General features: G+C 43.8%; 1 protein-coding gene across 1 annotated transcript; it reads left to right on the top strand.

Annotated features, from left to right (window-relative positions):
* Positions 1-9,058: 9,058 nt before the first annotated feature.
* On the top strand, positions 9,059-11,493 carry KLF2 (KLF transcription factor 2). The gene is made up of 3 exons (XM_066336490.1): positions 9,059-9,181; positions 9,331-10,222; positions 10,603-11,493. The coding sequence occupies exons 1-3, from the start codon at positions 9,107-9,109 to the stop codon at positions 10,776-10,778; spliced, it is 1,143 nt and encodes a 380-aa protein (XP_066192587.1). The 5' UTR covers positions 9,059-9,106; the 3' UTR covers positions 10,779-11,493.
* Positions 11,494-16,489: the final 4,996 nt, after the last annotated feature.

The raw sequence follows: 16,489 nt of genomic DNA on the forward strand, positions 1-16,489 counted from the left end.
TCTGAGACAAACACTGGGACTACAAAGGATATGGAGAAGTTACTGATGGTTCCTATTCATGCCTAGGGCAATTAATAACCTTTAAGGTGATGCTGATGAAGAAAAGGATGTGAAATACTAGAAATACTCCTAGAAAATCAATAAATCTCACCAGTCTAATAATCTGCATTTATCATCTATGATTCATCCATTTATCATCTATGATTCACCAGTCTAATAATCTGCATTTATCATCTATGATTCCAGGTAATTTTTACTCACAGATATAAGAAGTGATTGAACATTAAGATTTCTTAGTGTGCTATACAATGGCAACACTGGAATAAGATAGCATTCTCAGCCAGGAAGATCACATCTATTTTGATACTTGAAAGCAATTTTGGAAGTAGGAGTCCCTTTGGAATTGAAGTGAAAACTCTGCAAGAAAAAATTCAATACAATTTACGTTACATGTAAAACGCATGTGTATAGTCAGCGATAAAGTGCAGCTGACCTCTCCTTTTGTCTCTCAGGAAATCAGAACTCAGTCGTGCCTGTTATAACTATTATTTAATAAATGGGGGAATAGCAGCATTTAAAGACTTGTGCTTAGTGTTGGACAGAAGTCTTTTAGTGAAGAACTCACAACAGCGATTTTGTCCTGGTTTCCAGAAGAAAAGGTTGCTCCTGGAGCCCAAGAAAACTGTCACAAAATTCTTGAAGGAAAAAAGAAAACATAAAAATCCAAACAAACAAAGAAAACATTTCACTAGGACCCATCTTTGGAAAAATATAAAAATATTTTTCCACCCAGAGAAATAACTATAAATAATGTTTGAACTATTAAAAGAGTGAACACAGAAAAAGGCTATTTACATAGGAGTGTTTTGTGCCGTTTCAGTCTAATTTGTCACTGATGTAGGAGCCTCATACGTTAGCTGGAGGAAATCCAGAGTTTTCAAAGGTTTTCTGTCAGGGCTTGAAAAGTTGCCAGTTTTTTTAATGGAGCCGAGCAGTCTCAGGCCTGTTGTTCTCAAAGATTTTGTGAGCCAGGGCTGAATGTTAGCAGGAAACAGAGCCAAGTGGGCTTCCTGAGCGTCTGAGAGAGGAAACACTGTAATAAGCATGGAGGCTGTGGTTAAAAATAACTCTGGTATATAAAGGCTGCACAGGATCCCCTCTCGCTCACACTCGCCGCTGCCTCTTGGCTGCTGCTTCCCGCTGACTCCATGTGAATGAGATGCTTTGCCATCCCCTCGGAGCAGGTGGTTTTTAAGCAGAAGAAGACAGAAAACAGCCTGCAGAGAAGCTGAGCACAAGGCAGCTCTTATTGAGTTTCCAGCAAGCAGGATCCAGGCTTTATTTCAAGAGCGTTGTCAGGCTCAGTTGAGCCACAGCCACGGACACAGCATTTCAGTGTCTAACTTTAGGCTGAAGTAAAAGTTATGTTGAAAAAAATAACTCGGTTTTCTGTGATATGAAACCTGAAAAGGGGAACAAGGCAAATCATGCAAGGTCTTGAGCAATAGGTGAAAGGGCCCCCTAAATTGTTACCATCAGGCCCAGTACCCAGGCTTGTACCACTTCTGCTACAGAAGGTTTAGTCCCACCCTCTGCCCCCTCACCCAACTGGAGGACATGCATGTGGCAACCACAAGCTGGAGGACTGGCCACCCACCATCAATCACATCTCTGCAGTCCCCCTGCCTTGGTTTCTCACACTGCTTCTCCTCACCAAATTAATTTTGCATGGGATTAGGCCCATCTCTTTTCTCTCAAAGCAGTGATTTTCCTTGCAAATGTGGGATAAAACCCACACTAGTTATTTGGTAAATTAAGGCACCTTTTCCTGTGCTGTAACCTGACACTAACAGCTCCATGCAGTCCATGCTGAACACTTCTTTGTAGCTCACATTATGCTGTAATTGGCAAAACACATTCTTCCCAGGCTAGTGTTTTTATTACAAACATTTATTTGGCACTTTATGTGGCAAATGAAAAGAGAATTTCACAACTCATTCTACAAAGTTGCATTGTATCAGGCTGTCCCTTGAAAAAGCATTTTATTGCTCAAGACTAGCTGTAACCGTTCAAGGATTTCAACAGCGTTGTTCTTTTCAGCTACAACTGCTCTATATACTACAGCACCAAATATTAATAATTTTGATCAGTATTAACCCTGACAACTGGCACTTGATTCCACCCTCAGCAGTAAGTATGACATTCCTCACAAGCATCAGCTGAACAACTTGGAGTAAAAGCTCAGGTGTGTGGAACAAAATAAACTTAAGTTTTGCTTCTGAATAGAAAGCATTTTCTATGTAACTCAAAGAACTGATCCTAAACTCAGACATAGCCAGGAATTTAAATATGTAAATATTCTAAAATGTAGGTATTAATAGCTCAAGAAAAAAAAAAATTATCACAACAATGGGCACAAGTGTCTGGAAAAAAAGTCTATCCCAAAATATCCCACTGAAATTTCAAAGTTTAATCATAATTATATAACTAATTGTGATCATAGAAAAAATTTATATACCATATTGAATATTTTAGTGATCTATGTCTGCAAGGACTTGAGAGGCCAGGAACACAAATGAGTTCAGCTACTCTTTACATGCAGCCTGTCCTGCAGAGGTGCCTGTCTTCCTCCTACTGCCAATTCCTACCTCTGATTCACACTTCCATATATTCAAACAGGGAAAGTAGTTCCAGGCAGCCAGCAATACCAATTCATAGTGTCCGAGGTTAAGGAAATGCTTGCTCCAATATTTCCCATTACTTTACTACAGGGCATATGACTAATAAATCATACAGGTGCAGTATAAAGAAGGTATTTTATAAAGGAGAATTAAACCCCACATTTTCATCACGTTAAACAAGGCTTTGCAACCTACACACTACATGAACTCTTCCTTTTTATATTTGGGGAATAAAGCTCCACTTATCAGATTCAACCATAAACTATAACCATGTTTTACACGCCAACAAGGGAAACAATCCCAAAGCCTTCCTCACTCCTAAGTAATTCTCTTCCTGTGTCTGGTTTTAAGCTTTGTCCAGTTTTTTCACCCTCCACCTCCCCACCCCAGTTAAAACATGTAAACTTCAAAGTGGAAAAAAACTCTTCTAAGAAGGGCACCTGCATCTGTGCTGACTCAGACTGCAACAGATCTCACAAATTAAAGAGAGAAAAAAAGCAGCTGATTAGGGCTTTGAAGCTCCCTGAAACAGATTTTTCCCCTGCATTTATTAAACCCCAAACACAGGTCTTACTTCTAAACCCAGTTAACTTGGCACATCTGACAACACTTACTGTCCTAAGTGCACATGACAGGTAAGACATCATTTCCCTTTTCTTCCTGTCATCTCCAACCAGTTATACAAACTGTCTATTAAAAATGCAGGCCAGGGATGACCTGACCAGTATGAACACTCAAAGTGTAACGCTCCTGTATTACAGAATTAAATGAGTTTCATCCTCTCGGGTTACTGATGTTGTAGAGCCCATTAAATATTTATTAACCATAAGCATTCTTCTGAATGAAACCACATAGGTGCTTCTGCCCTTTGCTCTTGTTATCCCATGCCCTAATTGCCCATTTCTTCATTAAATATTTGGTTCTGTAGTCTAAAGTATTTGGCAGCAACTGAAAATTATTTGTCATGATCAGTGACTGACATTTCAAGCAGTTTCACTAATATGATTCAACACGCTTGCCAAGATTTGGAAACAGTGGTATCATTTCACAGTTCTGCAAAAAAAAAAGAATAAATTCAAACGTGTTTTAATTTGACAGCTGAAAGGGACATCTGCAGTAGAACATATGGGCATTCAGCACACATGTCAGTAGAAGCTGGCAGAAACACAGCTACATACCTAATCAAAGCTGATCATTAAAAAAGTGACATACATTATTCAGGCTTGAAGAGTCCCCAGATCAAAAATTACAAAAAATCATTTACAGCTGAACACTATCATTCTTCACACAGCAAATCCAAGTAGCTATACATAATTACCTCAATTATATTCACTAAATAGCTAGATTTTTGCATGATTTATTCAACCATTAACATATTTTCTTGCATATTTCTGAGAAAAGTTTTATTTATATAGTTTGATTTACTTTTTAAAATGGAATTTAAGCTGGTTTCCCTCTGCATTGATGCAAGTCTGCCTTGCTAAAGCAGGTTGGAAGCATCAGAGCTTGACTTTTGCTAATCTTTGGGAGCTAAGTTAATAAGACTTCCACTAAAACCAGTTAAAATTGCCATCACAAGGAATGGAAGGGATAGAACTGCCAATAATCACATTGAAAAAGCAGAAGTGCTAAAAAAATATTTCTGTTCTCTCTTCGGGAAAAGGCCAGATGCTGTATTGAGATCAGACAATAATGATGTTGAAATATTTCCATTACAGTAACCAAGGAGGATGTTAAAACAACCGCTACTCATCTCAAATAGTATTAAGTTGCCAGGTCTGGGTAATTTAGAAGTGAGTGTTTCAAAAGAACCAACTAAGGACATATCCAGACGGTTAATGTTTATTATCAATTCATTTCAGAGCAGTGGGGAAGCCCCAGGTGACTTAAAGAATGTTAATATTATGTCAATATTGCAACAGGGCAAACAGAATGACCCAGATATGCCTGTCAGTGTTACATAAACCTGGGCAGAGACAGGGAAGACTTGAGACATAAAAAGAATTCTAAATAAAGATGGTTTGCTAATGATGTGTGTAATGGTGTTTTAAATAAGTACGTGCCTTGGTGCAGTGTGATTTTCATAGTAAGAAATAAGCACATGACAAATTACCACGGTGTGCTCATGCAAATTGCTCCAACTACAGGCCGATACATCTGGAAATGGAATTTAGATATTAATCAAGCAAGTTTATTGGTTCTTGATCTTTTCTATCATTACTTATCATTCAATTTCGTTCACAATAACCTGGAAGAAAACGGAAATTGTTTCTGATAAAATCCTAGATTACAAGGATCACCGAAGTGCAACATAATTTGAAGAACATGTCATTGTTAAAGGACTATTTTAACTATCTAGGCAGACACAAACCACACACATGGCAATACAGAGAAGCTGAAGGCTACAGTTCTAGGAATGGAGCATGCAAGCAGCCTCGCTTTATGGCATGGACAAAAATAGGTTCCTACGTAGGCCAACAGGGAATTATTCAGAAAAACTGGGACACAAAATTGCTCTGCTCTCAGACATCTTGTTTCCTGGTATCTTTTTTGCAGCCTCTACCTTCCATCTGTGCTACCCTAAACAAGATGGATTTCTCCCAGTGGTTCAAATTCTCTCTTGATGCTTCCTAGCCCTGCCACCAGCACTTCCATCAGGTCTCACATGGCCTTGTTCCACCTTCCAGTCTTCCCCCATATCCCATGTGCTCTGCTTTCCACATTGTCATAAATTCAACCTTCTCAAAAAGCCTGGGAGCCAACACTGAGTGCAGAGGATGTTCACGGTGGCCCGGACTGAGGAGCTGAGACAGTATCATGGAATCACAGGATGGTCTGAATTAGACGGGACTTTGAAGATCATCCAGTCACAGTCCCTGCCTTACGCAGGGACACATTCCTCTAGACCAGGTTGATCCAAGCTCCATCCAGCCTGGCCTTGGACACCTTAAGGGATCCAGAGGCAGCCACACGTGCTCTGGGCACCCTGTGCCAGGGCCTCACCACCTCACAGGGAAAATTTTTTTCTCAATATCCCATCTAACCCTGTCCTCTGGGAGGCCATTTCCCCTTGTCCTGGCACTCCATGACACAGAGCTGGTGGAGAGGAGGCCTTTGGCAAGCAGCTACTCAGCAGAAGACCATGACAAACAGCACAAGTCAAATCCTTAAGAAGAAGTGACTCATATTTGTCTGCTACTCCACTTTTTCAGTGCTCAAATCCCCAGAAAGACTTTGAAAATACGCAGATAGCTCAGAGGAGAATCACTAAGAGAAAAGGTATTAAAGGAAAATGTGTTTTCCAAAAAATTAACGAGCCCCTTCAAGTTCAGCTCATCAAAGGGATGGCTCACCTTCATCTGTCAGTACCTGCATGGGAATCAGCTCCAGCCATGAAAGCCTCCTTTCTCCAATTAATTAATGATGCTATTTTATTCAGACAAAAGACCTACTAGATTACATCACTCTCCCCAAATTAAGATGTGCGTCTCTGACGTATACCTGTATATTTCATTTTATGTGGTTGTTTACAACATTTTATCAACTTCCTTGACAGCAGATTCTAAAATATGCTAACTCGGAACCTGCAGTTTAAATTAGAAAAAAAAAATCTATAGTCAACAGAACTGTGACAACTTGAGACAAAAGCAAGGAAATCCTCTGTCTCATTTCAATATGAAGGGGTTGGTCACGGTATTACCTGTACTGTGTACTCTAGGTGCTAAGAGGTGTCATTTTCGGGTCGTTTACCCTGCTATTACTACTATTACTAGTTTGCTCTAGGTGCAGTCAGGAGCTTTTTGTTTGTTTGAGTTCTGTAATGACTCAGAGCTGGGGCAGACAGGTGACGTGGGTATTGCACCAACCCATTCAGCTGCGAGCTTCAGTGGGCTCAGCCCAGCACAGCCCTAGCTTGGATTCTTCTACGAGCATGCAAAATCTTGTATGCAATCCCTTTGAAAGATTCACCTTGATCTAAAAGCAACAAGTGACAGCAGCAGCAACACCTAGGAAAATGAACTTTGCCATATAAAATGGCTGAGTCCGTGTTTACTTTGGCTGGAAGACAAATCACACATCATTTAGTTCTCCTCTACAGAAGATTAACAAATACTTTCTAATCTCACATTCTTCACATTTATACACCAGTGGCATCACTCCTGATCTATGCTAAATGAGATCATTGCCAGGCTCTTGCATTTAGGTATTCAAAATAAGCGTTGTGAGCAGCAAAAAGCCAGAAAATGTCAGCACAACTGTCACAAACGGAGTGGAAGGTCATGGCAAAGTTGTTCTCAATTTGCGCAGAACCAGTGACTCACAAGGTAAATAAATTCTCACATTTGTCTCCCCAGGTTTAGTGCAGCTCTCAAGTTTTAGCCTGCTTTTCTTAAAAATAAAAAGAAACTAAAGGCAGTGAATTTATTATTTTTTGTGCTTGGCTTTCATCCTCTCTGCCCACTAAACATTCCTTTACACACAAAAAAAAAAAAAAAAAAAAAAAAAAAAAGCAGAGTTTGGTGACGGAGCCATTGCAGGGCTATAAACAAAGTCCTTCCAGTGTCTACTGGAAGGCAGCATCCAATTGGAGCTTGTCAGTGAAACCTACACGTCCAGTTGTATATCCTAGAAACCAAATATTTTGTTATAGCTGTTGCTGAAATCACAAGCACATAAACTGACACAGACATTCAGGGTGTGTTATCAAGGGAGCATTCACATTCATTCTGAATTCATCAGAGTATATTTTCTTGGCTGACTCACAGCCCCATATATATGTATCGTTCACTTACGGACATTTTATTAGAGGAAAAGAGTTTACATTGAAAGATTACACAAGTGTGACATTACAGAGCCATGAGTCACACATCTTTGTGTACAGCGTTACCATGCATTCAGTGTATTGATTCTGTTCCAGTCACAGAAGTTTGGCTGCTCCTTCTGGCCAACCTGTGAACTTTTAGAATGAAAACTATAGAAAGTTAAACAAGAGATATTCCTGATTTTAAAACACGTGTAGCTATTGAAACGGTCATTTACTCACCCTAGCAACTGAGTTTTCCCAAGGTGGCTAAACACAGCCACAAGCTTGGGATGGGCTTTGGTGAACAGGCTTAAAGTGCTTAGGAGAACCAGAGCCCATCAAGGGCATTGCTTCTTCCCCTCCTGGGCACACCATGCATAAAAGTGAGATCTGTTCTCCTGCACTCTCTTGATTTCCAGCTCACCTAAAAACCCCTTTAAAAGCAATTGCAGAGGAAATACGGAGGAAGAGAGGAGAAAGCATAGCTCTTTCTTTGAACAGGCTCTCAAAGAATCAGTCTGTCCCTTGACAGATCATAGTTTTTCCACCTTTCAGATCTGCCACTTTTGCTCCTGGATGATAGCCAAGCAGCCATGATCCTCAGGGACAGGAGTCTGGAGCATGTTATCAGAAGTTGTAGGAGAATTGCTCCTTCAGACTCAGCATCTGAGCTACAGACCAAGGTAGGGGAGAAGAACAATCTTCCCTTCTGAAAAATCAAGCCAAAGACCATAAACTGCCCCCACGATGGGGGCCAAGAGGCCCCCATCATCAGCTCAGCACTTTGCCCATGGGAGGAGGGCATGGGTCTCTTCCTCACTGTGCTCCTGACACCTTCCACTCTCATCTACTTTTATGAGTCTGATTGCACCACATGCCCCAGGGATGAGGCTGGGTTGTGGGGCAGTTGCTCTGAGGTATGGGGGCATCAAACCTCTAATTCATTGTCTTAGTGTCCCCAGCGCAAGGACCCCTCAGTGTTCCCCATCCCACAGCAAGTCCCTCATAGTTTCTGCTGAAGCTTGTAGCTATCAGTGTCCCCTATTGTCACAGATGGTCCGTTGGTGTTTCCAGGCCAAAGAGCCCTCCACTCCCACAGCAGGGCCCTCACAGTGCACCTCAGCGCAGTGTCCCCTCATGTCAGGAAGTGTCCTGTAGGTGCTTCCAGGGCAGGGTCCCTCAGAGTCTCTCTTAGCACAGGACAGGGTCCCTCAGTGTCCGTGGAGCAGGGACGTAGAGACGCCTTGGCGTTCCCCCAGCTAACTTGGGGCACAGACCCCTCAGTGTCCCGTCACTGGCCGCTGGTCCGAGGTGGGGGTCGCGGCTCTACGGCCACTGCCCGAGCCGGGGGTCGCGGGCCCCGGGCCGCTTGCGAGCCCCGCTTGCGAGGGGAGGGCGGCGAAGGGGGCCCGTCCCCGCTCCGCTCCGCTCCGCCCCGCTCGGGCTGGGACCGCCGCCGCCGCGTCCTTTTATACCGGGGCTAAATTTAGGCTGCGCCCGAGCCGCTGCCTCCCGCCCGCCCCGTCCGGGACGCGTTTCCTCCGCTCCTGCAATTGGCCTGAGGCCGTCCGCGCCCGCGTTATAAGGTGCGGAGGGCGGCCGGCCGCGCTCGTCCCGCACCATGGCGCTGAGCGACACCGCCCTGCCCTCCTTTGCCACCTTCGCCAGCCCCTGCCGCGAGAAAGCCCTGCACGAAGTGAGTGTCCTCCGCTCAGCACCGACGGCTCATCGCACTGGTGGGCGGCGGACCCGCCGCCCCGCTGCGCCCCGAGTCTGTGCCACCCCCGCTCCCCGTCCCCCGAGGCGAACGGCACCTCTAACCTTCTCTCTTTTCTCTCTCCCCAGAGGTGGAAGTGTGAGCAGGAGGCCAAGACCCCCGCCGGTACCTGGGGCGGCCTCTCCCCACGCAAAGAGGATGAGGATCTCAACAACGTGCTGGATTTTATCCTTTCCATGGGCAGCGATGGCTACGGCCAGGGCGCTGGCGGCGGGGACTATCCCCCTGCCCAAGGTGAAAGCGGTGGCTTTTACCAGACAAACCCGTCCCCGGGATGCTACAATGCCCTGGAGCAGGGCAGCCCCCCGCCCTACAACGCCGGCATCGTGCCGGAGATGATGCGTTCCGAGATGGACTCCAACTTCTGCCCTTCTGACAGCGTCCACGGGCGATTCTTTGTGACACCCACCTTCGGGGGCCCGCAGTTCGTTGAGAACATTAAGCCCGAGCCCGACATGGACAATTATGGACCGGTCCTGGGTCTGGTGCCCCAGGCTTGCCCAAAGATCAAGCAGGAGGGGAACGCGACCTGCATGATGGCCTACGAGCAGCCCCGGGTGGCCAGTTCCCCTCAGATCCCTGGGGCAGAGACGCCCCCGCTGAGCCCGGACGATCTCATGGTGAATGACTGCCACACACAGATGATGTGCCCCTCGTCCGTGTCCTACCAGCAAAGTTACCACCCGGCCTCCGGCTTCCACCACCCGCAGACCCACCTCCAGTACCAGAACACCTCCCAGTTTGGCCTTTTCGAGGACAGCCTGCCCTTGCAGCCCTCGGCTCCGAGGGGCATGCTCACCCCTCCTTCCTCGCCTCTGGAGCTCCTGGACTCCAAACCAAAGCGAGGACGCCGGTCCTGGCCGAGGAAGAGGACGGCCACTCACACGTGCAGCTATGCCGGCTGTGGGAAGACCTACACCAAGAGCTCACACCTGAAAGCCCACCTCAGGACACATACAGGTAAATATTGCTGATGGCCTTCATACGGAGATGTGCTCTCTGCCGCTTGGGATAGCCCTGTGTAAAACAGTTTGCAGCTTGTTACCCCGTAGGGTGTAAAATTCACAGCTGAGCTAAATGGCTGGTGATCAGGTCTGTAACATCTAGGTGTTTACCCATGCAGTCAAAGCTTTTCTAAAGACTTCTAATGCCCTTTCTCCAGAGATTTTCACTGCAGGTATGGGTGGGTAAGGGAATTTCTAGTAGTTTAGCTTAAAAGCACTTGGATCTTGCTGTGGAAGGGCTTGGTAGCAAATAAAGGGATATGCCACAATAAAACTCGGCAGGTTGGCTGGTATATGATGCCATGCTGAGTCACACTTTCTGATTTCCCCAAACAGGTGAAAAGCCCTACCACTGCAACTGGGAAGGCTGCGGTTGGAAGTTTGCGCGCTCTGATGAGCTCACCCGTCACTATCGCAAGCACACAGGCCACCGGCCCTTCCAGTGCCACCTCTGCGACAGGGCGTTCTCCAGGTCAGACCACCTGGCTTTGCACATGAAGCGGCACATGTAGCCCCAGAGACTCTGCCCTGCCAACAGTGGACCTTATTTAACTGCTCAGGTGCAGAAGCGTTAAAAATCTGTAGCTGGTACTACATAGGGAGGCACCGACCGACGCTCCAGGACGGACACTGAGGATCTGACACAAGGAGACTTAGCCAGGCCTCTCCTGCAGAGAATCTCCCGTGACTGAATCAGTGACCTGCCCGTCCCGGTCAGGAGAACAGGGGTTATTTATGCAGCTTCTGTGAAGGGTAAACTCTGTAAGACTCCATACAGATTGTATAGAAGAAGCTGTAAATATGGTCTTTTCCCCGAATTCTTATGGCCAGTTCCTAAGCTTTACAAGACAATGTTTGTATGGAAACTGCCTGAAGTTGACCCTAGAAGAGATAAAATGAATGTTACTGTAGCTAACAACGTTAGTTTAGATCTCAGTTGAAGGCATGGCTAAGAGAACACTCCTCTTGTTAGACTGTTTGGTTCACAGGTGCAATAGTATTCTTGTTTGCCATGATCTACACTAGAAGTACAGGGCTTGATGTCTTGTAAGAAATAACCTATTTACTGTAATTTTTAAATATTGTAAATAATTTTATACAAGGAGAAATATTGTATATGTAAATAGAAGACAAATGGGTATTTTGCCTATTTCTGTTTTTATAAAAACAAAATTTTTCAATGTTTGAAAACATTTCATCTTTTTAATAAAATAAGTTTTTAATTGCTGTGATTTTTATTCTCCTTTGAGGTATTCCTGTTACTTTTTCCCTGATGGCTAGACCAGCAACCACCTGGTTGTGTTTTAAATAATTGACAACTGTAAAAAGACACTAAAAAAAGCTGAGTCATTAATTTTTCTGAAATAGATAACAGAGTAAGTAAGGTATTCTCAGTGGTAAATAAGACATAGTAAAGTGCTTTATCAAAAATTCAAATAGGAAAGCAGATCATATTAAAAATATACTTCCTAAAAATAGTTAAGTAAGCAACACTGTAATTTCAGTCTCATTTCTAGTTTATGCTAGACTATTTTAATAGCATTCTTAATGTTTTCCAGATGCAGTTATAGTTTTGCCAGCAATGTGTGGGTTTTTACTATAAATTTAAACACTGCATTTTTGTAATTATGGAGGCTTATTTTAAGGCATTCTTGTACATAAATTATCCTTGTTCTCAAGAGCTCAATGCAGAATTCCAATAGAACAGTAGTGGAATGCAAGCATGAATTCAAAATACAGGTTGAAATACCTTCATAACTCATTCCCCAAAAACTTAAATTCGCTTAGTAATTTGTAGTGCCTCCTAGATTTCAGGAGTTAAGAAAGTTATTAACTATTTGGGGGAAAAATCAGCCAGGAATCAAGAGTCTGAAAACTAATTGCAATAAACTGGATACTGCAACAGCTGTAGCAGTAAAGACAGCTACAGAAGTCAAATTGGACCCCCCAAAAATTCTTCACAGCTGTAAATGAGCTCAGAAGGCCAGGCAGTAAATCGAAGAAGTTGTTCTGACAGTCTGATGGGTATCCTCTGTCTTTACAAGCTCCTGTGTTGTGATGAGTCTTGATACTTGTATATCGCTGCTAATCAAATATGCAGATTCAGCTTAATGTTGCAGCATTTTTTCCTTAACATCTGGATACTTGTAACTTGGTTTTAATCAAGATTGTGACCTTTTTTCTGACTTTACGTGTTAGAGTACACAAGAATGAAATCAACAGGAATACATTTAGAATAACTACAAATATAGCTGTTCTTCTGTGAAAGCAAAGGCTGAAATTGTTCATGTGGAACAGATGTATTTTGGGCTTCTAATCATTGGCATGGAAGAATGAGTTCCACATTTCAGTTTTGTAGTTCTTTCAAAGTGAAATATAAGGGAGCTTTAACATTTCTTCCTCACAAACAAAACTCATTTATTTGGTAGAAAAAAAAAATTGCACAATCTAATTCCAGAAAATGAGGATGACTTAAAGATGTTCTAAACTTGGCACATGCACTGTTGCAACAGTTCTAGGTATTTCCTTCTCTTTCCCCATAGCTGAATATTTTCATATTTCGGCATGTCCTTTGATGTTTATAACTTTAAGAAAACAACTTTTAAAATTCTTACTCTCATCTCTTCATCTGGCTTTCCCTTGCTCTTTCTGAAGAATTTGGAAATGGCTATAGCCATTCCCAGTTTTCAGCATTCCCAGTTTTTGTTATAACCCAGGTTTCAGCCATGCAGTGCAAGCTTAAATGATTCCCTTTTTTGTGATGCAATTTAAAAGAAAAAGAGGTGTGACACCTCAGCTCCCAGCCCCGTATCTGCCTTGGGAAGGGCCCAGCCAGAGCTTTCCAGTGATGGAGGACATCTTGGAAGCATCACAACACGGCAGCATACTTACCTTGCTCTGCTTGTCCCCAGTCCTCTCCTGACCTCTGGCTGGTCTGACCAGTTTTCTTCCCTTCCAAATCCTCAGCCTGGACAAGGGGGCTCCAATGAGACCTCAGAGCCCCTTCCAGTGCCTAAAGAGGCTCCAAGAGAGCTGGAGAGGGACTTTGGACAAGGGCTGAAGTGACAGGACAAGAGGGAATATCCTCACACTGCCGGAGGGCCGGGTTAGATGGGACATTGGGAAGAAATTCTTTCCTGTAAGGGTGGTGAACGACTGCAATAGGCTTCTCAGAGAAATTGTGACTGCTTCATCCCTGGAAATGTTCAAGGCCAGCTTGGACGGGGCTTGGAGCAACCTGATCTTGTGGAAAGTGTTGGTGGCCATAGCAGGGGGTGGAGCTCCCTTCTAACCCAAACTATTCTGGGATTCCGTGATTCCAAGTCAGCTGCAGCCAGTGAATGGCATGAAGGCATTGTGTGCTGCTCAGAGCCTTTGTGCAGAAATAAATGTCATCACAGTCACCAACCCTTAAAAAACCCCTGTGGCTATTCTGCAGCACCCACTACATTGGGTCTTTCTCCTCCTCCTTCTCCTCCGGTGCCTCAGCATGGGAGAGCACACAAATTTGGCTTTGCTCCAGGGAAGACTCTGACCTGTGAGGGTTATCACCTCTGCTGCCTTTGCTCTTACTCACTAAAAGGTCTTCAGATATGACAGTTGATATCTGCCTGATAGTGTGTTACCAAATTGCGCTCAGACCCTGATGAGCAGTGGAGATGTGGAAAGAGGAGCAGATAGTGTTCTCTGAGTTTTTAGATTTGTGACTCTACTGAAAATAGAGCAGAGGAATCCTCATACGTAAATATAAAAGATCTCATATAAAAATCTATGAAGTCAGTCCTCTGAAAGTGGGAAGGGATGGGGGGACAAAGCACTAATAAGAGTTCACAAGAAACTTTCTTGTCATTGTTTAAGGGAGGGCATCTGTGATAATTGCTGTGTGGTCTTTACAGGAAACTGCATGTTCTTGAATCTTGAGATCATCTTGTAGCAGAAAAAAAGAGATGCTGATCTCATTCTTCTCACATTCCATTATGAGTAATTGTTAACTCTCTTTTTTTCCCCCCCTTTCTTTAATTGTTTTGAATGAGTACATCCAAAGATATGTCACTATAATTCCAGTAATCTACCAAGCCTCCCCTAGTCAGCAGGAAACCACTAATGTTCCACATCATCTAGTAACTGACCATCAGGTTGCCCTCTCTTAAGTAATTTTGTTCCAATTAACCATCTGCCTCCCAGGAGCATCTAGAGACCACAACCTGCAGCTATTCTGGATTTGATTTTGACATACCAGGGAAAGGAAAAAAAAAAACTACAGAAGTTGTAGGTTAAACCTGATGGTAGGAAATGTAGAGTCCATGAACAAGATTTTCACACATATTAATATAAGATATCACAGCCATGGGCTTCCTATTTTTGTAAGATAGATTGTGAAATAATTTGGAGAGGTTAAATGCAGAAACAAGCAAATCCTGTGCAATGATCCTAGTGAAAACTGTAGTAAATATTGCCAACTCAGGTACCATCCAGAGCAGTCACTGCTCAAAGTCGGATCAGTCCATGTGGAGTTTCAGAGCATTGTGTTTCAGCACTCTGCTGAAAATGTTTTTTCCTCACCCACTGACTTGAGAAGAGTCAGTAAACTCCCCTGAGATAGGACCTCCACTGTCAGAACACACTGCAATTCTGAAACAGCCCTGAGTGGGACCAGGTCCAGCCACTGCAGGGCCTTTTGGCTTAGTTACCTTTTGGCTCTCAAGGTGAAACAGCACCCTGCGCTCCCCCAGCACCATCCAGCACCACTCCAGCATCACAGCAGCACCTGTGAAACAGCCCAGCACCACCAAGATCACCATACCAGCACACTGTGCATACGCAGCACCACACTACCCCCTGTGAAACAGTCCCGCACCACTACCCTGGCATGCTGTGCACAACCAGCATCATCCTGCAGACAACCAGCACCATCATAGCACTGCAGCAGTGCCCTATGAAACAGTCCAGCACCGCATCTGCACCCTGTACACAACCAGCACTGCACCAGCACCCCATGCTCAACCACCACCCAGCAAGCCAGCAGGCAGGGCACTTTCAAATCTCTTTTTTTCAACCCTGAAGTGGAAGGCTAGACTAGAAACCCCCTGGCTTTTCTGGATGTTTATTTTAGATTCAGTTTTGTAGCTACTCACATCTGGAAAAACTGAAGCTTTAGTGTTGGACATAACTCAACTCATGCAGGATGGGGCATTTCAACCTGTGCAAGCCCTTGGTTACGCACAGCCATTTACAAACTGCCTGAAAACACTGACTGGCTCTAAACTTTGGTCTTTCATCCACAAGAATGCCAAAATAAGTTTGTCCACTCTTCAAATTATAGGATTGTGTGGTCTGTGGTTTTCTGTGGTAGCAGCTCTGTGGTTTCTTCAGCTATTTTGTGCACCTCTAACACAGAGTAGCTGTTAGGCTTTGCTTAAATTGAATTTTCAAATGCAGAACCCCAAGCTCTAGCAATTTATTTTGCTATATTTAGATAAAATAACTACAACAAAGTCATGCAGTCATCACTATGGTAACTACCAAAAAATTCAACCTAAACCACACATAATTAACAGGGAGAAAGCCATCCCCATTGCTAGGATCCAAAACCTACTTGGTGACATCTACAAACCGTAAAACCTCTTGGTGTCCTCGAAGTAGCTGCTCTCAGCCAGGTCTGTCCCAGTTCCTGCCTGCCCATGTCCTATGTGCTGTGTGTGAAGCAGTCAGCGCTTTGAACTCTGGCATTGCAGCAGATCTGCTATGGCCCAGGCTCTGGCAGATATGTGCTTCTAATTTGATCTAGAGAAGTAATTGGTTTACAAGCCAAATACAAGTAACCTAAAGCACATAGCCATGCTCAGTCACAGGCCCTGGAGGTAATTAGTTCAAGGTATCCATTCCCAAACAACTCGCTGCACAAACCAACTCCTTCCACCTGCAGCACACGAAGGATTTATCCTAAACTTGTTAGGTAGAAAATATATTTGATTTATTCTTTTGAGGTCTGATTTTTCAGCCACAATTATTTGATCTTATACTATTTAGTGCAGACACTAAAGACGAACCATAAGGACTGCTTTATAGAATGAAGAAGGGGTTCACTTACCAAAACCTCTTTTCTAAGCACAAGGAGAGCAGAAGGGAACCAAGTTTTCATTTATTCTGTAACCAGTGTTAGCATTAGTTACCTGCTTATTTACCTACTCCCACTGTAAGTACTTCTAGCAAATCAGAAGTT

This window comes from Sylvia atricapilla, chromosome 26 (assembly GCF_009819655.1).
Source record: "Sylvia atricapilla isolate bSylAtr1 chromosome 26, bSylAtr1.pri, whole genome shotgun sequence".
Classification (NCBI taxonomy): Eukaryota; Metazoa; Chordata; class Aves; order Passeriformes; family Sylviidae; genus Sylvia; species Sylvia atricapilla.

Coding starts and splice junctions, on each gene's coding strand:
- KLF2 (XM_066336490.1), top strand. CDS start 9,107: ATGGCGCTGAGCGACACCGCCCTGCCCTCCTTTGCCACCTTCGCCAGC. Junction 9,182..9,330: donor GCGAGAAAGCCCTGCACGAA/GTGAGTGTCCTC, acceptor CTCTCTCCCCAG/AGGTGGAAGTGTGAGCAGGA. Junction 10,223..10,602: donor CCACCTCAGGACACATACAG/GTAAATATTGCT, acceptor TTCCCCAAACAG/GTGAAAAGCCCTACCACTGC.